We start from the raw sequence: 22,541 nt of genomic DNA, 5'->3' as shown, positions 1-22,541 counted from the left end.
GGCAATTTCCTAAATCTCTTTTAAGTTGAAGTTCTGGCAGCAGAAGTTTGATCTTGGACCCCTCAGTATGCTGAGTTCCAAGCTACCTCCCTCTCGCAAAAAAAGAACCCCCAAACAGGCTAGTGATAATTGCATTCCTGGTCATTGCTGCTCAAACTGCTACAAACCTCTTCCTAAATTAGATTGTACATTCCTTGAGGGCAGGACCATGTGTACTGTCTTTTTCTTTCTGTCCCTCTCTCTCCTCTGTCTCTCTGTCTTTCTGTCTCTGTCTCCCTGTTTCTGTCTGTACGTCTTTCTCTCCATCTGTCTGTCTCCTGTCTCTGTCTTCCTGTCTCTGTCTCTCTCAACTTGTATTTATATCCCTACAGTGACTGGCATATAATAAGCACTTAATAAATGTTTATTGACTTCACTTCACTCTCCCACCTCACAGCTGATTATTGGAACTAAAAGCAACCTTAGGGACCATTTGGTACAACTTTCTCATTTTACAGCTGAAGAAACTGTGGCTGGTCAAGAGCTGGTGACTTGAGAAATTTGAGAAGGGAGATTGCTTTCATCAGGGAGATTAGTTGGCCCTTGAAAGAAAGAAGGGACATCAGCAGACTGAGATGGAAGAAGGAAAAGGTCTTTTTTCAAGCTTGGGACTGAGGAGTTTTCATTCTCTGGCTTGGGTCAACTTTTCTTCTGTTGGCTGTCTTTGAGTCGGTGACACCAAGAATATAAGGATCCTTTATGCTAACAAGTACAGGGAATAGTGGTAGGGATGGGACTTGTGATTTATTGGTATAGAGGCCTCATGCCAAGATTGGTTTGTGGTTTTGGAAAATAGTCTGGCACACTGATTGCTCGAGTCACTCACCAGGGCTCTCTGGTGAATTTTGCCTGTGCACTTTCATTTATTCTTCTTGTCTTATTACACAGCATGGCATAGGATAGTACTGCCCTTGGCATTAGGAAGATCAGAATTCAGGTGCTGCCCCTGACACACACTTTCTGTGTGACTTTGATCAAGTCATTTAACTTTTCGGTGTCCCAGGGTAACTTTCTTAAGATTATAAACTGGAGAGTAATTGCTGATCTAAATTGCTTGAGGGAGTTTTCCTCAATAGAGACTTTATTTTCTCAGTGAAATAAAATCACAGGTCCAGTAAAAAAAAAATGCTAATGTTAACATTTCTAGAAGTGTGTTATAATGAGAAAATATGTGTAAAATACTTTGCAGAAAATGCTATATAAATATCAGTTGTTTGGCCATTTAATCATTCTGACTATATGATATCATGGACAGAGTCCATGAGGTTTTCTTGACAAAGATACTGGAGTGGTTTGCTATTTCCTTCTCTTGTGTGTCTCCATTTTTACAGATGAGCAATTGAGGCAAATAGGGTTTAAGTGACTTGCCCAGGGTCACACAGTTAATATGAGTCCAGATTTCAACTCAGATCTTCCTGACTCCAGGCTGGATGCTCTATCCAGCTCAGCATAGGGTAAATTAATGAAAATAACAAGATATGAGGCTGGAAAGTAGGCTAGAATAAGATTATGGGGGGACTAGAAGCACCGAATAGAACCATGTTAGTTCCTCATGACCTTTTTTTGGAAGTTAGCAAGATCAGGATTCAAAAGCTATTCCTTACCTACTGGTCATGTGACCCTGAGTGCTCCAGATAATTCTTTTACCTTTTAGAGAATTGCCTGGGTCAATCAGTAATCAATTGACATTTACCTACTATGACCTAGTATGTGCCAGGCACGGGACTAAGTGCTGGGGATGAAAAAAGAAGCCAAAGACAGTCCCTGTCCTCCATTAGCTTCAGATTTAATGGAGGAGACAACATGCAAACATGTGGACAAAGCAAGGGAGATTAAAAAAAAAAGTAACATTTCTAGGGGCAGCTAGGTGGCACAGTGGATAAAGTACCTGAGTTCAAATGTGACCTCAGACAGTTGACACTTACTAGCTGTGTGACCCAGGGAAAGTCACTTGACCCTCATTGACCTGCAAAAAAATTAACAGGGAAAGGCACTGGAATTGATGTTATTAAAACAATACCGGGGCAGCTAGGTGGCTTTGGGGCAGCTAGGTGGTGCAATGGATAAAGCACCAGCCCTGGATTCAGGAGTACCTGAGTTCAAGTCCAGCCTCAGACAGTTGACACTTACTAGCTGTGTGACCCTGGGCAAGTCACTTAACCCCCATTGCCCTGCAAAAACCAAACCAAAACAAAACAATACCAACAGCAAACATAGTAACAGATAGCATTTATAGTGTTTTTAAAATTATTTGTGAGGTACTTTATCAATATTATTTCATTTGAGTCTCTTAACTTTGGGAGGTAGGTGCATTATTATCCCTATTTTATAGAAAAGGAAACAGGCAAAGAGAGAGTAAGGGTTACACACAGCTAGTAAATGTCTAAAGCAGGTTTGAAATCAGGTCTTCCTGGTACTCTATTCCCATTAGGACAGCCTGCTCTGTGAAACCCTAATTGTTCATGGGATTCCTACAAGGAATTAGAGGGAAAATATTTTCATTACAAAGCTCAGTAATGTCTCCAGATCCTTCTCCTTATTTACCTTCCTCAAAAGACTGACTCAAACGAGATGATGTATATAAAGTGCTTTGTAATCCTTCCTATGAAAATATCCTCTGCTGTTATTGTTAGTAGTAGAGGTCCCCTTCGGTTCTGTAGCTTTTAGATCCCTCCTTAGCCTCAACAGCTGCTTTATTGTTGCAAAGTATGCTAAATATTACTAAGACCTTGCCTGGACTTCTGCAGACCTCCAGCCCTGCCCCCAAGTCCATTTGGTCTTTGTAATTCCCTAGGTCGTTATTGTGTTTGTTGTTATGGTTAATGCCCTGAGGTCAGGAAGCCCTGGCAGTACAGCTGGTGATGAAGTCAGAAACCCCTCTGGATCACTCCGCATAGAAAACAGGACCCCATGAGGTAGAGCGACCATCTGTTTGCAGCTTCCACCCTTCATTCTCAGGTCACTTTAATTTCTTTTGATTTAACTTAGATCTTCCATAGGTGACCAGAGCAAGAAAGTAGATGGATTGGGTTTTTTCTTTTTTTTTTTTTTTTTTTTTTGTGGGGCAATGGGGGTTAAGTGACTTGCCCAGGGTCACACAGCTAGTAAGTGTTAAGTGTCTGAGGCCGGATTTGAACTCAGGTACTCCTGAATCCAGGGCCAGTGCTTTAACCACTGTGCCATCTAGCTGCCCCGGGTTTTTTCTTTAAGTTAAAGTGATGAGGAATTAAGGACAATATTAACTCACATGTCTGTGTGTGCATGTACACATATAGACGTAGATATCTATACATGTGTGTATATATCTAAGTGTATGAGTGTGTGTGTGTGTATGTATATATGTATATACACACACATATAGTTTTTATAGTTTTGGAAAGTGGTCTGGCACACTGATCGCTCAAGTCACTCACCAGGGCTCTCTGTCTACTATCACAAATAGGGAGAATTTTGCCTATGCACTTTAATTTATTCTTCCTGTATTACCACACAGCATGGCATAGGATAGTACTGCCCTTGGCATTAGGAAATACTGTCTTTGACACACACACTTTCTGTGTGATTGATCAAGTCATTTAACTTTTTAGTGTCCCAGAGTAACTTTCTTAAGATTATAAACTAGAGAGTAATGTGTACATGTATGTATAGAGATCTCTATATACTCTATACCTATTTATACTCTATACTTTACATAGTATATATACTATACACTCTACATAATATATGCTCTATATGATATACTCTCCATAGTGTATATGCTATATATGGTCTATAGTGCATGCACTATATATCTATATATATATACACACGATACTCTCTATAGTATATATTATAGATCTCCATATACTATATATTCTCTATAGTGTATATACTCTATACTCTGTAGTGTGTGTACTATATATACACTCTATAGTGCATATACTATATTCTCTATTATATATATACTACACACACACATATATATATACATATATATATATATATCTTTGCACATGTATACAGTTATCACTTTCATATCACATGCCCCATGATCTAGAAAATACATATAAAATTTTTTGCCCCTCCCTTTATACCAGAGAAGTCTGAATGTTTTCTTTTTCTTTTCTGGGGTGTTTATAATATTAAAAGATAAAATAGCTTAATACACATATTTTATGCATTTCTGAGTTGCTAAACTTTTTCTGGGGTGTCTGATGGCCTTTGTGTGTCATCTGCTACTTGTGCAAAACTCCCCCCAAATTTCCACCAAATTTTCTACCATGGGAAAGTCTCAATGTGGAAGGAATAACTGTATATGCACCTCTCTCTCGCTCCATTTATATATGTATTTATATATTTATATATACACATACACATCTACATATATATGCATATATACATGTATACACATAGAAACATATCCTTTTGTGTGTGTATGTCTGTTATATTCCAACCAGAACCACATCTACCATATAATTATATAGTATCCTTGCTTCCATTTCCCCCTTCTCCCATCTGTCCTTTATAGTTGCTAAAATGATGCCCTTAAAACACATCACCATGTGCCTTGCTTAGGAATCTTCAGTGGCTCTCTATTGCCTCTAAGAGTAAATTAATAGATCTTCACTCTGGCAATTAGCACCCCCACCCCCAACCACCAGGCTCACACTTATTTTCTAGTCATCTTCATATGGTGGCCCCTTGAACTTTTGGAGCTACTCATACTGGCCATCTCTGGCTGCCTCCAGTGTCTGGGGCCCCTCCTTTCACACTTGTATATATCTATATGTACATATATATGTGTACACACACACACACACATACATACACACATATATTTGGCGGGGAGAGGATTTGGAGAGAGGCCGAATGCTGTTAGTTATAGAAACAAGCCATGTGTGACTCTTATGACCAAAGCCTCTCACTTTTTTAATTGGGCTAAGCTTCAGATGGTGGCCTTCTGGAGTTGAATGCTTGCTTTGAACCCTTAACATTTTAGCTTCTAAAAACTATATTGGGAAGATCACAGCTGGAGAAGATGTGTAATGTCTTCTTGGATCATCTCGGTGAACTCAAGCCCTAAAGTGAACTTGGGCGGGAGGTTGGGGGAGGGGTGTTGGCACCTACAGAAGCACATTATTACATCAAGTGTTTTCATTCTGAAGTGGCACCCCATAGATCTCATCAAGAATTTAGCCTCCTTCTGCCCATGGTTACTTTGTAACTCCCTGGTAGCATCAGGCAAGGGTGCTGGTGAAGCCTCCATTCAGAGGTAGGCATTCGCCCTACCCTCGGCCACAGTCCACTGTGGTTCTGGCCGACATCTGCAGAATCTGTTTTGAATAAGCCAACCTTCCCCCGACCTGCCTTGGTGAGGGGGGCAGGCATATGGTCCGTGTGGTCTGGCAAGAGCTGTTCTCAATAGGGGTTCTAAATTGTTTAGCAGTTGGAAGTCTGTGGCCACTGTCATAGCTGAGGAAAAGCCTTTCAGCTGTGGAAAAATCTTCCCTTATTGCCAACTGAAAAGCACATCTATCAGTTAGGTTTCTGGAAGGATGGGCCTTCCTGCATTGATGAGTGGACAATATCCTATCAAACTCCATGACTATCTCCACCTAGAATTGATATAGATTACAAAATGCCATGGGTTAGAAGAGAGCAATGCGGTGCAGTTGAAAGCCTTGCAGTCAGAGAGACCAGACTATTTAGGTGACCTTGGACAAGTCATTAGCTTCTCCAAAGTTCAGTTTCCCAACCAGCTGCACTCTTGGATTTCTCAGTCATGTCCCTCTTTTGTGTATTGTCTTACTTCATTAGACTGTAAGCTCTTGAGGGCAGGGACAGTCATACTTACATCTCCAGTACTTAACAGAGTTTCTGGCACATAGTAGGTGCTTAGTAATGTTTATTGACTGAGCTGTGAAATGAAGAGCCCTGATAGTGTTGTTGTGGGGAGGGAGAGTTGACCATAATTGTGAACTGTTGAGTAGAATGTCAGTATCTTGAGGTGAGAGACAATAATGTTTTTCATCTTTTTATCATTGGAGTCTGTGAATCAAGTATTTAAGCACCTGCTATGTGCTAGGTGGTACCTTTATAGGTTGAGCCTTTCTGCTACTCAGAGCTTGCAGACTAGGAAGGGGATATGCCAACATCATAGATTGGTGTACATCATGATAGAGGGGCGGCTAAGTGGCGCTGCAGTGGATAGAGTTCATGGCCTGGAGTCAGGAAGACTCAGCTTCCTGAGTTCAAATCTGGCCTCAGACACTTACTAGCTGTGTGACCCTGGGCAAGTCACTTCATCCCATTTGCCTCTGTTTTCTCATCAGTAAAATGACCTGGAGATGGCAGTGGCAAACCACTTGAGGACCTTTGCCAAGAAAACCCCAAATGGGGTCACAAAAATAAAACAAGTTCTGGCTGGTTTTTCTTTTATACTTGAGCCTCCCCAAATCCTTGTAAGGTAGGCATGGCAGGGATAATCTCCAGACTTCATTTGACAGCTGAGAAAATTGAGGCTGAGAGGTTAAGAGATTTCACCTGTGGTCACGCAGCTAGTAAGTGGGCAAAATTTGAAGCTGGGTCCAGGTCCAGTGCTCTCTGTCTCCTTTCATTTCTCTCTTTCCTTCCTTCTTTCTCTCCCTCTCAGTGAGATTTCCAGGTAGAGGCTTGACAACCAATTGTTTTGTTTTGTTTTTATGGGGTTGTGGGGGTTAAGGGACTTTTCCAGAGTCACGCAGCTAGAATGTGTCAAGTGTCTGAGGTCAGATTTGAACTTGGGTCCTCCTGAATCCTGGACTGGTGCTTTATCTATTGCACCACCTAGCTGCCCTGACAGCCATTTATTTTAAAGATGTTCTAGATGCAGGGTTTCTGTTCAGGGATGGTGTAGATGGCTTCTAAGGTTCCTTCCTACTCTTTATTCTGTCAAGACTATAGTCTGTGAAACTCTAGAGAAATCTTGGCCATGTCAAGTAGTTAGTACTGGAAAGACTTTCTCCACTACTAACCTCCAAGGGTGTTGTTGTTATTCAGTCATGTTTGACTCTCTGTGACCCCATTTGGGGTTTTTTTGGCAAGATACCGGAGTGGTTTGCCATTTCCTTCTCCAGCTCATTTTACAGATGAGGAAACTGAGGCAAACAAGGTAAAGTGAGTCATCCAGGGTCACACAGCTATAGATTTGAATAGTAAGGCCTTGCTGACTGCAGGCCTAGCCCTCTGTTTATTCACTGTGATACCTTGCTTCTGTCAAACAAACCTGGAGTGATCAAAGAAATGGTTTCAGAGAATCTTGGGAAGATTTTTATATGAACTGATGAGAAGAGTGAAGTGAACAGAAACAGGATAGCAGTTTGTATAATGATGACATTGTAAAGACAGACGACTTTGAAAGATGTAAGACCTCAGATCGATTCCAGAGAACCCATGATGAAGCTGCTTCCCCACCTCCTGATAGAGAGATGTTAGCCTTAGAGGGAGAAATGAGACATGGATGTTTTTGTTTTGTTTTGTTTTGTTTTTTGGACATAGCTCAAGAAGGGATTTATTTTGCTTTACTGGTCATATTTATTATAAGGGTTTTGTTTTTGTTTTACTTTTCAGCGGGAGGAAGGAAAAATAGGTTAAGTTTTTTTTTTTAAAACACCCTAAATTTTAAAAATAAACTTGGAGAGCATTTTTTCCTGTTTAGGCCTTTTTAAAGGCACTTGTTTACATGCTCCTAAGAAATGTAGTTTTTGAACAGTGAGGTGTTCTCCATCCTCAGTGAATAATGGCAGGAAATGAAGCCATTTTTAGTTTATTGGGAAACTCTTCTACCTTCTAGCTGTATTGTATGTGCTGTCCGAAATAAGCTGTTACAGGTTGGGAGGCTTGAGAGAGAGGATCTAGCCTGTCTCCTACATCTGGTTTTTGGAATGTTTGACTTTCTGAAATAGAACTTAACTGAATATTCCTGTCTGGCCCTTACAAGAATTTGTCAGCTCTTATTTTAGATAATAGCTGTTAATGGTAGAAATCATCCTTTGTGTAGCCAGTGAGATTATGAAAGCAATAGCTCTAATGAATGTGAGGCACAAATCATAGGTTGATGCCTGAATTAAATGCTTCTCTGGAAATTGCTACTTAGAAGATTTGCATTCATCTAGATTACCCTGTCATTAGATGTGATGTCCTGTCTTAGAAGTACAGTGTTTGTCCTTGGAGATGGCCTCTGTCATAAGACCACAGAACTGAGAGTCACAGGACCTGCGTGCAGATCTTGCCTCTGACACTTTGTATCACCTTTGATAATCTACTGATCTTTGCCCAAAAAACCCCAAATGGGGTTATGAAGAGTTGGACAGCAGGACCTGAGTTCAAATCCAGCCTCAGACAGGTGACACTTACTAGCTGTGTGACCCTGGGCAAGTCACTTAACCCTCATTGCCCCATAAAAAAAAAGAAGAAAACAAAAGGAAAAATGACTGAATGACAAAAACATGTGAATAACTAGGCACATACAAAATAGAGAGATTAAGGGGCAGCTAGGTGGTGCAGTGGATAGAGCACCGGCCCTGGAGTCAGGAGGGCCTGAGTTCAAATCTGGCCTCAGACACTTGACACTTACTAGCTGTGTGACCTTGGGTAAGTCACTTAAACCTTGTGTTAAATAAAACAAAATGCCTCTTCCTCCAATACCTAGTCCCCTGGCCTCAGGGGACCTCTCTGACCTAATTTTTTAAATCTATGAATAATAAGGGGCACTAAATAGTCTCTGAGCTCCTTTCAGCTCTAGATCAGTGGTCCTACATCACTAATATTATTCTTGGCTTGCAGCCTTGCAACAGACTCGGCTTGCCTTCAGGATAACAAACAACAGGGTGGGTGAGGAGGAGGAAGCGTGCATTCGGAACTCAGCTCTTCCATTTGTGTTGCTCCATCAGGCCCAGCTCTGCTTTCTGCTTATTGAGTGTGTGTGTGTGTGTGTGTTTTTTTTTTTTCTTCTCTTCTGAACTCTGGCAGGATTTCCGGGATGCAGTAGCCCAGGCCTCCAGGCAGCTTGGAAAGCCAGTGATTGAGGACAGAATCCTAAATCAGATCCTGTACTACTTGCCTCAGCTGTATGAACTCAATCGAGATCTCCTGAAAGAATTGGAAGAAAGGATGCTGAACTGGTAATTGAAAAAACATTTTTTTGTTGTTGTTTTTGTTTTTTTTAGGAGGCAATTGGGGTAAAGTGACTTGCCCAGGGTCACACAGCTAGTAAGTGTTAAGTGTCTGAGGCTGGATTTGAACTCAGGTCCTTCTGACTCCAGGGCCAGTGTTCTATCCACTGCGCCACCTAGCTGCCCTTTAAAAATTTTTTTTAATAGAATGTTTATTTTCTTCAGTCAGTGTCAGTTCTCTCCCTCTCATCTCTTCCCAACTCCTACTCCTTTGGAAAAGAAAAGAAAAAACTTACAGACATGAGGTGTCAAGCAAAACGACTGGCTTTATTGCTAAGGTTTTGAAGGATGATATTGATGGTGACTAGATGCTAGTTGTGATGAAATAATGAGATTTAGCAGATACTCAAAGACCCACCTGGAGATGAATCTAGATTGATTGAATCAAGTGAGATGATTAACTGCTGATTAGCCTACTTCAAGTTAACTGGATTGTAATCACACCTTGAGAACCATGGGATTTGGATGATACCAACCAATCAGCTTGAAGCAGTGTGTAAGGACCGCCTCTGTTCCAGACCTATAAAAAGCTTCCACAATCAGCTTGCTGGAGAGAGTTCATGATAGAAGCAGGCTTGTGGCAGAGGACTTGAGGAAGAACCAGACCAGGCTGGAACTCTAGGCTAAATAGGCTTTTTTCTTAACTTTCTGAACTCCATGGGAATATCTGTATGCTTTAATAAATGTTTAATGCCCAAGGACTGGTGCTAAAGCTTCTAATTTTTTTTTTACATATAAGGTATTTTATTTTTTCCGTTACATGTAAAGATAGTTCTTTTTATAAACTTTTGTTTATACAAGCTTTACAATTTCAGATTTTTCTCCCTCCCCTCCCCCCCTCCCCTAGACAGCAGGTAATCTGATATAGGTTATATCTATATATCTATATACATATACATATATATATATACACATAATAACATTAATCCTATTTCTGCATTAATCCTGTTACAAGAGAAAAAATCAGAGCAGATGCAAAACCTCAAAATAGAAAAAAAAAAACAACAGCACCAAAAACAAAAGAAATAGTATGGTTCATTCAGCATCTATACTCCACAGTTTTTTTTTTTCTTGGATTTGGAGATCCTCTTCTATCATGAGTTCCCTGGAACTCTTCTGTACCATTGCATTGGTGAGAAGAATATAGTCCATCACAGTAGGTCAACACTCAATGCTGATGATACTGTGTACAATGTTCTTCTGGTTCTGCTCATCTCACTCATCATCAGCTCACGCAAGACCCTCCAGGTTTCTCTGAACTCCTGCTCATCATTTCTTACAGCACAATAGTATTCCATTGTATTCATATACCACAACTTGTCCAGCCATTCCCCAATTGATGGGCACCCCCTCAACTTCCAATTCCTTGCCACCACGTAAAGAGCAGCTGTAAATATTTTTGTACATGTGGGTCCCTTTCCCCCTTCCATAATTTCTTTGGGAAAAAGACCTAAAAGTGGAATTGCTGGGTCAAAGGGTATGCACAGTAAAGCTTCTAATTTAAGGCAACCACAATTTAGATATTAAACATCACATAGTAGAATGAGAGCTAGGCTTGCTGTCAGAGGACCTGAGTTCAAGTCTTGGCTTTACTATTAAATAACTTTGCAACATTAGGCAGATCACTTAACGTCCCCCTTAAAATGAGGGTGTGGGACTAGATGGCTTGCAAACCTTAAAGCACTGTATAAATGCTACTTCTTGTTGGTGGTGGTGGTGGCGGTGATTATCATTAGCTTACTCTTTGAATTCCCAGTATTCAATAAAATATCTTGTGGATGAGTCCTGTAATTTTCCATTGGAACCACATTAACATGGCTCTCTCTTTGGTCTGTCTCTTTTCATTTAGGATTGAGCAGCAGAGGATAGCCGATATATTTGTAAAGAAGGGGCCGTACCTTAAAATGTATTCCACATACATAAAGGAATTTGACAAGAATGTAGCTCTTCTGGATGAGCAGTGTAAGAAGAATGCTGGCTTTGCTGCTGTGGTTAAAGATTTTGAGGTATGGCTAACATCAGAGGCAGCTTTAAAAAATATATTTTACTGGTATTTTTTGTTTTTTTTTAATACCATAATCCCTTCCCTGTGAACCTCTCCTCAGTACTCATCCACACTTTCTCTCCCTTTCCTTTTCCTTCTCCCTTCTCTCTCTCTCAATCTGTCTCTGTCTCTTTCTCTGTCTGTCTGTCTTTCTCTCTCTTCCTCTCTCCCCCCCCTCTGCCCCCATTACCATTTCTCCCTTTCTGTATCTGTCTCTGTCTTTCTCTCTCCCCTTTCTTCCCTCTCTGTCTCTCTTCATCTTTCTGTCTCCATCTCATACACCCTCCCTCCTTAAAACAAGGAAATCCAGTCAACAAAACCCATCAGTACAGACAGCATGTGTAACACACAGTAGAATGAATCAAGAGAAATGCTGAGAAAAGGATCACATGAACTGGTACAAAGTGAAGTAAGCAGAGCCTGGAAAACAATATACCCACTGACCACCTTGGTGTAAATGGAAAGTGTAATCAACACTTGGCCCCAAAGAAGAGATGTACAAAGTTACCTTTCCCCTACTCCTTTGTGGGTGTTGGTGCATTTCAAGACTTAGGATTCACAGATGTGGAATCATGCATAAAATGTCAGGTGTTTTTCTGTGTGTTGATCAGTTTTGTTGACTTTTTCACTTTTTTGTTGGCTATCCAGGAGTTGGGAGAGGAAAGACTACAAAGGCAAATCTACACAATTTAAAAACAATGCATCAATAAAATAAAAATCTATGAAAAAATTCTTCCATGGGACAGCTAGGTGGTGAATTGGATAAAGCACCGGCCCTGGATTCCGGAGGACCTGAGTTCAAATCCGGCCTCAGACACTTGACACTTAACTAGCTGTGTGACCTTGGGCAAGTCACTCAACCCTCATCGCCCAGCCTCCCCCCCCCCAAAAAAATTTCTTCCCTCTTAGTATAAAAGCTTTCTGCTGAACAGAGGGTAATATACTTGATCATGCGTATATTGGAATCAAGATTGGTCATTTGGTTTTGTCTGATTCCTGATGTTTCCTTGTGTTATTCTTGTTTATATTTTTAAAGTCACGGTAGATATTGTTCCCCTGATTCTGCTTTCCTTGCTCTGCTACTGATCTTACAGGTTTACCTATAAATTCCATATATTTGTCATTTCATGTAGTGAGTGAGAGAGGAGAGGAGAGGAGAACATTTATTAAGGATTTATTTACTATGTGCTCAGTCAACAAATATTAAGTACCTACTATGCTATGCACTGTGCTAACAAAAAGATGCAAAAGATAGTCTCTGCTCTCAGGGATTTTACAATCTAATTAAAGGCATGTTATGTTCAAGGAGTCCTGTTTTGTTGGGATTTTTCTTCTTTTTGCGGGGCAATGAGGGTTAAGTGACTTGCCCAGGGTCACACAGCAAGTAAGTGTCAAGTGTCTGAGGCCAGATTTGAACTCAGGTCCTCCTGACTCCAGGGCTGGTGCTCTATCCACCGTGCCACCCAGCTGCCCCCCAAAGATTTTTAAAGCCTTAATGTGCAGCTGGTTTCTGGGGATCCAGAGTTTGGTGAAAAGCTTTTTACATGCAAAAATAATTTCTCATTTCCCCCCCTAATTTCCCACCCCTTACAATTTTTCTCCTATAAAAATAGAGAGCTGATTTTGGCTACTGCAAAAAATCCTGACTCATATTTCAACACAACCAAATGACCTCTTCTGTGGTCCTGAGATTGTTGGCTTCTCGATTACTCAATTTCTTTAGTGGTGAAATTGGCCTTGGCAGGATGCCTTTCCCTAGCATAAACAGATTGGAGAGAAGGTATTAAGCTCTTTTAAACATTAAATGTTATTACATTACATTATCATAATTAGGTCTTAAACCACCACAAGTACTAGAGGAAAAGGGGATTGGGATCAAGAAGACCTGGGTTCAAATCCTACCTCTCTGGGCCTCAGTTTCTTTATCTGTAAAATGAGGGAATTAGACTAATCCAACTCTAAACCTATGATCCTCAGACAATTTTGGATAGCCTGGCATTTACTCCTCATTTTTGCCTCTCTCCTCTCTCTGCTTCTCTTCCTCCAAAGCACCAAAAAGTTGTCTCTTCTTCCATAAAGCTTCTTTGACATCTCTCCTTCTTCAGTTCTTTCATTGCCTTCCCCCAGGTCCACTTGGCCTTTTTCCTCTCTGCTAAATGGTAAGTTTTCTGAGAACGGGTGCTGTTCTGTCACCATCGCCACCTAGAATGGTGCCTCATGCTCATCGCAAGTCAGTGTGAATAGAGGAGAACTTGCCGTGACCTGGGCTTCAGAAGTTCTGCCTTTTGACAACATGTTTTGCATGACTTCACATTCTTAATTGATTTCATATTGCTTGCCCTTCTCCATAGGTGGAGGAGGGGTTGGAGGGAGGGAAAGAATTTGGAACTAGAAATCTTTAAAAAAAAAAAAAAATGAATGTTGGGGCAGCGGATAAAGCACCAGCCCTGGATTCAGGAGGACCTGAGTTCAAATGTGGCCTCAGACACTTGACACTTACTAGCTGTGTGACCCTGGGCAAGTCACTTAATCCGCATTGCCCCACAAAAAATTTTTTTTAATGTTAAAATAAATAAATAAATAAAACATTTTTAAAATGCTGAATTGAAAGCCCTTTTTGAGAAAAGAGAGGCCACCTAACCATTCAGATAATTCAGAGCAGTTCTTGTACATTAGTTTCATTTTGATTTGTTGTTGTTTTTAAATCACCCTGCCAACAACAATATTCAGCCACCCACATTCTATAGCTGTCTTTTTATATTGGGGGTGGGATTTTTAAGCCATTCTCCCAAGTGATATTCTTCATGCTTGTGGGTAACCAGCCATCTGCAAGGCTACTTTTAGAGTCTTATGTAATTTCAGCAGCCCTTCTACCTTCATTATCTGAATGAGTGGGACCATTGATTTTGGCCTAGAAAGGGACTCTTCTAACCTCCTTCATCTGACCCATGAATTCCATTATTGTGAACGAATATATCTTGAAAGGGCTTTCAAGAGCAGGTAAAGTGGTGTATCCCGGGACATAAGATTTTAGTGGGAGAGATGGGGTTCAATCACAGACCCTCTGACTATAGATGGATCACCTCACCTTTCCACTGTCCTCAAGATTTGCAAGGCTGAAATGACCATGTTTGCAAAGTTATGGCAAAGTTCCTGAATCCCAGTGGCTTTATTTGGGATACCTTATGCTTGGAGGGATATTGAGGCTGTTGGAGGAATTGGCATTTGAAGGACGTGAGCATTGGAATCTCAAGAAACACAGATAGTCAAGAGACTTGTCTGGAACTCCCAAGGTAGCAATCTAAGCCTGGAATGCTGTGGTTGACTCCAGACTTGGAAGGTCCTTTTTTTCCTCTGCAAAAAAGGAGGTGATCAAAAAGCTCAGGAACCACACCCCCTCTCCCCCTCCAGCTTGGCTCTGTGAGTGGAGACACCCACATTCCCTTAGAAACTGGGCATATGTGGGAAGGAGCCGGGCTGAGCCGCCAATCTGGCCTTCGCTCATCTCTATTAGAGTAACAGCTGTTGGTTAAAATGAAAACACGTCCACACGTTTGCAGGCGGATACCCTGGCTGGAGCTCTGCTGGCCATTTAAAAAGTTCAGCTTCTCTCGATTTCCCATCTGGTTCCTTTTGGCCGGTTGGGGTTGGTTGATGCTTATCTTGGTTGGGTTTCTTACAGATGAGCCCGAGGTGCGCCAACCTGGCAATCAAACATTACCTGCTCAAGCCCGTCCAGAGGATCCCCCAGTACAGGCTGCTCCTGACAGGTACCGTTGCTTTCTCCTGTACCTTTACCTGCTTCTCCATTGCCCTCTTGATTCTAGTGCCTTCCCTCTCTTTTCATGATCTCCTATTGAATCTGGATATAGCTTGGTGGTGTATAACTGTTTGCTGCCTCTCCCAGACTGTGCGCTCCTTGAAGGTAGGGATTGTCTTTTGCCTCTTCTTGTACCCTTAGAACTTAGTACCGTGCCTGGCACATAGTAGACTCATAATCAATGCTTATTTGGGGGGAGGAGGGGCAGTGAGGATTAAGTGTCTTGCCCAGGGTCACACAGCCAGTAAGTGTCAAGTGTCTGAGGCTGGATTTGAACTCAGGTTCTCCTGACTCCAGGGCCGGTGCTTTATCTACTGTGCCACCTAGCTGCCCCCAATCCTAATTCTTTTAAAAAAAATTTCTTTATCATAAATAATTGCAAAGTATGTTTAACTGGTTTTATTGGTGCTTCGTATGAAATCTTTTTTTTAAAGACACAAGTTAGGGGGCAGCTAGGTGGCGCAGTGCATAAAGCACTGGCCCTGGATTCAAGAGGACCTGAGTTCAAAGCCAGCCTCAGACACTTGACACTTACTAGCTGTGGTGTGACCCTGGGCAAGTCACTTAACCCCCATTGCCCCACAAAAAACCAAACAAATAATAAAAACAAAAGTTAGAGTTTCTCTTTAGAGATAACAGTAAGATTTTTTCCCATCCAATTTCCCAAACCCACCAGCCCTGGATTCAGGAGGACTTGAGTTCAAATCTGGCCTCAGACACTTGACACTTACTAGCTGTGGTGTGACCCTGGGCAAGTCACTTAATCCTCATTGCCCTGCCCCCCCCCCCCAAAAAAATCCTAGACCCCAGATTAAAATCCCTGATCTAATTCAACTCCCAGATTTCACAGATGGAGAAGCTAAGGCTAGGGGAAAGTAAGTGACTAGCGCCTGATCAGTAAGCATCAAAGCTGGAATTTGAACCCAGATCTGCTGACTCCTCAGCCAGTGTTCTTTCCACTAGATCACATTGCCTCTGTGATGTTTACTCCATTCCTTTCTTTTTTTGTGTTTTTTTTTTTTCACTTTGAAATTTGGCATAAAGGTCATTCCAAAGTTCTCTCTGTTCCTCCGACTTATCCAATTTCAATGGATTTATGACATCCTATTACACTCATGGACCACAGTTTATTTAACCACTACCCATGTGTGTGTGTGTGTGTGTGTGTGTGTGTGTGTGTGTGTGTGTGTGTGTGTGTGTGTGTGTGAGAGAGAGAGAGAGAGAGAGATTGTGATTACAAATGATTATGCTTTGATGTGTTTTCCCCCAACATAAATGTTGTTGGGGGGGGTGTTTTGTTTCTGTTTTGTTTTTTTTAATTGTTGCTATCACTTTCTGGATCTTTCCCCAATAACAAAATCAGCCTTTCAAGCCTTTCTCTCCTTACCTCCTCCTGGCAACCACTTGGTCTTAGAAAGATGCCTTCTCTAAGTGAGGGGGGGGGGCTCTTCTTTTTGTGCTCTGGACCCCTTTCACAGACTCTGGTTTTAAGCCTTGGGCCCCCTTCTCAGAGTCATGTTTTCAAATGTGTAAAACATGGAGGCCCATTCAGCTAGTGGAGAAAGTGCAGGGCCTGGAGTTGGGCTGTTTGGCCGGATAGCTATATAGCTTTTTCAGGTATCATGGGGTATTGACCTTTTTTGTGTCAGTCTGGTAGACTTATTAAAATAATATTTTAAATGCATAATTATTATCACTGACATTTTTTATAGGACCTACTATGTGCCAGGCACTGTGCTAAGTGCTTTATAGTTACCTAATTTGATCCTCACAACAACTCTGGGAGGCAGGTACTCAGACTGAACGACTCACTCAGGGTCACATAGCTACTTAGTCTCTGAAGCCAGATTTGGATTCATATACATATGATTATGGGGCAGCTAGTTAGAACACTGGATAGAGAGTGCCGTGCCTGGAGTCAGGAAGTTGTTGTTCAGTCATTTTCAGTCATGTCTAACTCTTCCCGACCCCATTGGGGGTTTTCTTGGCAGAGATGCTGGAATAATTGGCCATTTCCTTCTCCAGCTAATTTTACAGATGAAGAAACTGAGGCAAATATGGTTAAGTGACTTGTCCTGAGTCACACAGTTATTACTTGTCTACACCCATATTTGAGCTTAGGTTCAGTCGTTTCGATTGTGTCTGAGTCTTTGTGACCCCACTTGGAGTTTTCTTGGCAAAGATGCTGTAGTGGTTTGTCAGGAAGAGCCGAGTTCAAATTTGGCCTCAGACACATGCTAGCTGTGTGACCCTGGGCAAGTCACTTAACCATGTTTGCCTCAATTCATCTTCTGTAAAATGAGCTGGAGAAGAAAATGGCAAACCACTCCAGGATCTTTGCCAAGAGAACCCTAAATAGGGTCATAAAGAGTTGGACATGGCTGAAATAACTGAACAAAAAAATTATACTCAACATTCAATACAATGATACTGGGGAAAAAATGGAATTATGTAATACTTCAGAGGGAAACACCCCTCAGAGATTATTGTAGCTGGGGCCTCGTTTCTGCCAGATACCACTGTTCATGTCCAGGAAATTATGATGAAGGAAACTTGAGGCCAAGCGGATAGTTCCTTCCGAAGAGTCGGTTGGGACCTCAGGGGCCTGAGATCTGGTAGGGTTCTTAGTCTGGGCGCCATGGATAGATATGAGGAAAGCTGTGTATTTGTATATCTTCATTTGAATTGGTTTCCTTTGTAATGTTGTTGCTGCTGTTGAGTTGTATCTGACTATTTTTGACCCCATTTGGGGTTTTCTTGGAAAAGATACTGGACCCCAGTTTGCCATTTCCTTTTCTAGCTCATTTAACAGATGAGGAAACTGAGGCAAAGACAGTTAAGTGATTAGCCCAGGGTCACACAGATAGTGTCTGAGGCTGGATTTGAACTCAGGAAGATGAATTTTCCAGGCCCAGCATTCTATCCACTGTACCTCCTAGGGGTTATTATTATGCCCATTTTAATAATAATAATAATAACAATAGCTAACATGTAGCTCCTATGATGTGCCAGATACTGTGTTAAGTGCTTTACAATTATTATCCAACTTTATCCTCACAACTACCCTAGGAAATAGATGCTATTTTTGCTTTTCAGTCATGTCTGATTTTTTTGTGATCCCTTTGGGTGGTTGTTTTTGTTTTTGTGTTTTTGGCAAAGATCCTGGACTGGTTTGCCATTACCTTCTCTCCAGCTCATTTTACAGATGAAGAAACTGAGGCAAACAGGGTTTAGTGACTTGCCCCAGGGTCACTAGTAAGTGTCTGAGGCTGGATTTTAACTTGGGAAGACGATGAGTCTTCCTGACACCATGCCAGGGGCACTCTATCCACTGCACACTGAGCTGCCCCTGTTGAGTATAATAGCATTGCTAATTGTAGCACTATTATTATATAGCTAGTAATAGGTGAGTATTGGAAAGCAGGATTGGACAGGAAACAAACCAGCCTGTTTTCTGATTAGTTCGGGGCTATGGGTCTGCCAGGAATGCACATTGAAAAGTCAGACAGCTGGTGTTAAAATCAGCTTCCCCCCCAACCATCAGCAGGACTTGGTTGCACCAGGTGCACCAGATGTTTATCGACATTTCTCCTTCTCCCTTAGACCAATATAAACAGGGAACTTGGGGACATCACTCCCTTCCTTGTCCTGTTTCAGCATTGGTTGCCTGCTGGCAATGACTTCAAATCCACTGAACAGAAGGAAATGGTGGGCTGTGGGTTGTGTTTTTGCAAGATAATTTCAAAGATCTAATCTTAAACCTGTGATGGACGGCCATGGCTGTTTCTGCAGCTGTGAAATCGAGTCATGTTGTTAGTGGCAGAAGAGGACTGCACTTTCAGACGTGAAAGGGGCTGGAGCAGGGTTCTGAGAAATATTTTCCTTTTCACTAAAGCTAATCCAAGCAGTAAATTGTTATATAGTTCAAGATTCATGCTGAGGTTACTCAGGGCTGCTGCTGCTTCTCTCTTTTTTTTTTTTTTTTTTTTTTTGTTTTTCGGGGTTTTTTTGGCGGGGCAATGGGGGTTAAGTGACTTGCCCAAGGTCACATAGCTAGTAAGTGTCAAGTGTCTGAAGCCGGATTTGAACTCAGGAACTCCTGAATCCAGGGCCGGTGCTTTATCCACTGCGCCACCTAGCCGCCCCCTGCTGCTTCTCTTTAAAGAAAAAGTTGAGAAAATGTGGAACTCAGTTTTTTAAAAGAATATTAAAAATTGTTTTATATATAACTGGAGGAAGATAAAATACCTTTTAAAGAAAGAAAAAGTTGAGTAGAAATTATAGCTTTCTTAAAAAAAAAAAAGTCTTCCAACCCACACATAATGTGGAGTTTGGATAGTTTAGGATTTATCATCATCATCTCTTTCCCCACCCCCCCAGCTCATCACCAGGAAACTCATTAGAGCAGAGATGACTTCAGTTTTCCTATTTACACCTCATCAGTGCCTTCACTTTCTTCTGCCTCTCTGATTGGAGGGTGGAGCAAAATACTCTTCCCATAGCCTCCCTTTATGGAGAAAGCTCAAATTCCCAGCCATCTCTTCATTTTCTACCATCTCCTCTGCTTGTTTTCAATTCTCCCACCACAATCATCATTAGGCCCTGGTGAGGAATACCTTCTAAAAGCCTCCTCAGCCCCTTTTTAGCTGCTGCTGCTTCTCCTCCTCCCCCTCTACTTCCTCCTCCCCCTCTCCTCTCTCCTCCCTCCTCCCTCCTCCTTCTTCTTCTTGGTATTATCTTCCTTCATTAAACTGTAAGCACTTTGAGGACAGGCCTGTCATTTCTCCCTCCCCCTTATTTATATTCCCAACACTTAGCACAGTGCCTGGTACATAATAAGTTATGTATATGTGTACATATACACATGTGTGTGTATATATATATGTGTGTATACATATATACATACATGCATACACACAGACATAACTTATTATGTATGTGTATGTATATACACACACAAAACTTTCATCATTTATTTTTTATATATACATATAATCATAAATAAATAAATGTTTATTGACCGAACTGATAGACTACCAGTTTCCATTAAGGACTATTCCAGTCCTAATTAAATGCTTCTTTCTGTGAGATTTTCGCAGATCTCAAAACCTAGACCATACAATTGTACACATATTTACAGTCTCGTTTGCCTTTTATTATTTACATGTGCCTTTCTAATTCTATTGTAAGATCTTTGAGGAGAAAAGAACCTCACTGTATACTTCGTTTTGAAGGGTAACGTGCTGAGTGGGTAAGATATATGTAGGGCTGTGCTCACTTCGGCAGCACATGTACTAAAATTGGAACGATACAGAGGTTAGCATGGCCCCTGAGCAAGGGTGACACGCAGGTGAATGTAGGGCTGAAAGTTAGGGGAAAGCTGGATTCGAATCCTACCCACATCACTTGCTCATTATGTGACCCTGGGCCAGTCACCTATTCTCACTACACCTGAGTTTTCTCAGCTATAAAATGATAAAAATAATACCTATGGTAAATACCCACGTCACAGAATGGCCAGACCCAACGAGTTCCTATTTTATTTATAAAGGGCTTTGCAAATTTATGAATACTGTATAAACATCAGCAATTGTTATTGCTACTAGAAGTTCCAGTCTTTCACCGCATGTCAGAGAGGTTCATCAACCAGGGTAGGAAAGAGACCATCTCGAAGAAGCAGCATTTATATAGTGCTTGAAGGTTTACAAAGCTCTTTACATATATCATCGAAACAACCATCAGAGCTAGGTAGTTATCCCTATTTTCCAGATGGGAAAACTGGGTCAAATGGGTCGGATGACTTGCCCAGAGTCACATAGCTGAGTGTGTGAGGATTTGAACTCGGGTCTTACTGACTGCTTCACACTTACTAGCTGTGTGACCCTGGGCAAATCACTTAACCTTGTTTGTCTGCAGAAAATTCTTCTAGTCTTCAAAAATAGTGAGAAGTAGGGGGGCAGCTAAATGGTGTAGTGATTAAAGCACCAGCCCTGGATTCAGGAGGACCTGAGTTCAAATCCAGCCTCAGACACTTGACATTTACTAGCTGAGTGACCCTGGGCAAGTCACTTAACCTCCTTTGCCTGTCTCCTCCCAAAATAGTGAGAAGTAGCATGATGTCCTTGGAAAAGCATCCAACATTAGATTAAGAGAATCTAGGGGGAGGGGCAGCCAGGTGGCACAGTGGATAAAGGACCTGAGTTCAAATGTGGCCTCAGACAATTGATACTTACTAGCTATGTGACCCTGGGTCACTTAACCCTCATTGCTCTGCCCAAAAAAAAAAAAAAAAGATTGAGAGAGAATTGGCGGGGGAAGCTTGGTGGTACAGTGAATAGAATAATACTGACCCTGGAGTTCAAATTTGGCCTCAGGCACTTACTAGCCATTTGACCCTGGGCAAGTCACAACCCTGATTGCTTCCCCACCAAAAAGAAGAAAATCTGGCTCCTGATCCCAGCTTGGACTCATAACAGCCTTGTGGCTCAGAGGCAGTCACTAACCCTGCCACAGTCTCATTTTTCTCATCTGTCTTGCTAACTTTAAGTAATTTTTTAAAAGTACATTATACATTGTAAAAGGGTAGTGTCTGGGGGCGGCTAGGTGGCGCAGTGGATAAAGCACTGGCCCTGGATTCAGGAGTACCTGAGTTCAAATTCGGCCTCAGACACTTGACACTTACTAGCTGTGTGACCCTGGGCAAGTCACTTAACCCCCACTGCCCCCCCCCCAAATAAACAAAACAAAAAAAATAAAAATAAAAGGGTAGTGTCTGTGTTGGGAGATTTGTTTTCTAGAGCAAGATTGTCATTTTGTGACAGTCTCTTTTCTTTGTCCCAGTTTTGCTTTGGAAGCCTGTTCTCTTGCTGACCTTAAAATGTTACTCATTCATTACTCCAGGGGAAGGACTTGAAAAGCTTCCACGCAAATTCTAATTGTGCATGGTGAGGTTATTTAAGAAATTCATTAGGGGCAGCTAGATTCAGGCCCTGAATTCAGGAAGACCTGAGTTCAAATCTGGCCTCAGACACTTGACACTTACTAGCTGGGTGACCCTGAGCAAGTCACTCATTGCCCCACCAAAAAAAAAAAAAAGAACAAGGCTCTAAGTAACCACCTAACACATGCCAATCCCAAGTCCTTTAGTTGGTCTCTGCACTCATACGGTGATGATCATCAATAAAAGTAGTAATATGAAATATTAATGTCACTTTGGGATGTTAAGACACTCAGATAATCGCTAATATTATGACTTCTGATAGCTAACATTTTATTTTGAGTGAGATTTATATTTATATTTATTTGCAAAGTTTGCAAAGTACTTTATAGATTCTTTTTTTTTTTTTTTTTTTTTGGTGCGTTGGCCAGGAAACGAACCCAGGTCAACTGCTTGGAAGGCAGCTATGCTCACCACTATACCACCAACGCTTATAGATTCTTTTATTGG

General features: G+C 41.5%; 1 protein-coding gene and 2 non-coding genes across 4 annotated transcripts in view; 2 read left to right on the top strand and 1 right to left on the bottom strand.

Moving 5' to 3' along the window:
- FGD6 (FYVE, RhoGEF and PH domain containing 6) overlaps positions 1 to 22,541 on the top strand; it is a 106,844-nt gene that overhangs the window by 33,754 nt on the left and 50,549 nt on the right. For both annotated transcript variants that reach the window (XM_043968747.1, XM_043968748.1), the window contains 3 exons: positions 9,028 to 9,179; positions 11,080 to 11,236; positions 14,957 to 15,044. In XM_043968747.1, coding sequence (XP_043824682.1) covers positions 9,028 to 9,179; positions 11,080 to 11,236; positions 14,957 to 15,044 — 397 coding nt within the window. The remainder of the gene's footprint in view (positions 1 to 9,027; positions 9,180 to 11,079; positions 11,237 to 14,956; positions 15,045 to 22,541) is intronic.
- LOC122730224 lies at positions 20,365 to 20,468 on the top strand. Its single transcript, XR_006353426.1, has one exon. It is a non-coding gene; the product is annotated as a U6 spliceosomal RNA (small nuclear RNA).
- On the bottom strand, positions 22,451 to 22,522 carry TRNAG-UCC. Its single transcript has one exon. It is a non-coding gene; the product is annotated as a tRNA-Gly (tRNA).

This window comes from Dromiciops gliroides, chromosome 5 (assembly GCF_019393635.1).
Source record: "Dromiciops gliroides isolate mDroGli1 chromosome 5, mDroGli1.pri, whole genome shotgun sequence".
Taxonomy (NCBI): Eukaryota; Metazoa; Chordata; class Mammalia; order Microbiotheria; family Microbiotheriidae; genus Dromiciops; species Dromiciops gliroides.
This window is presented reverse-complemented; position numbering and strand designations above follow the sequence as displayed.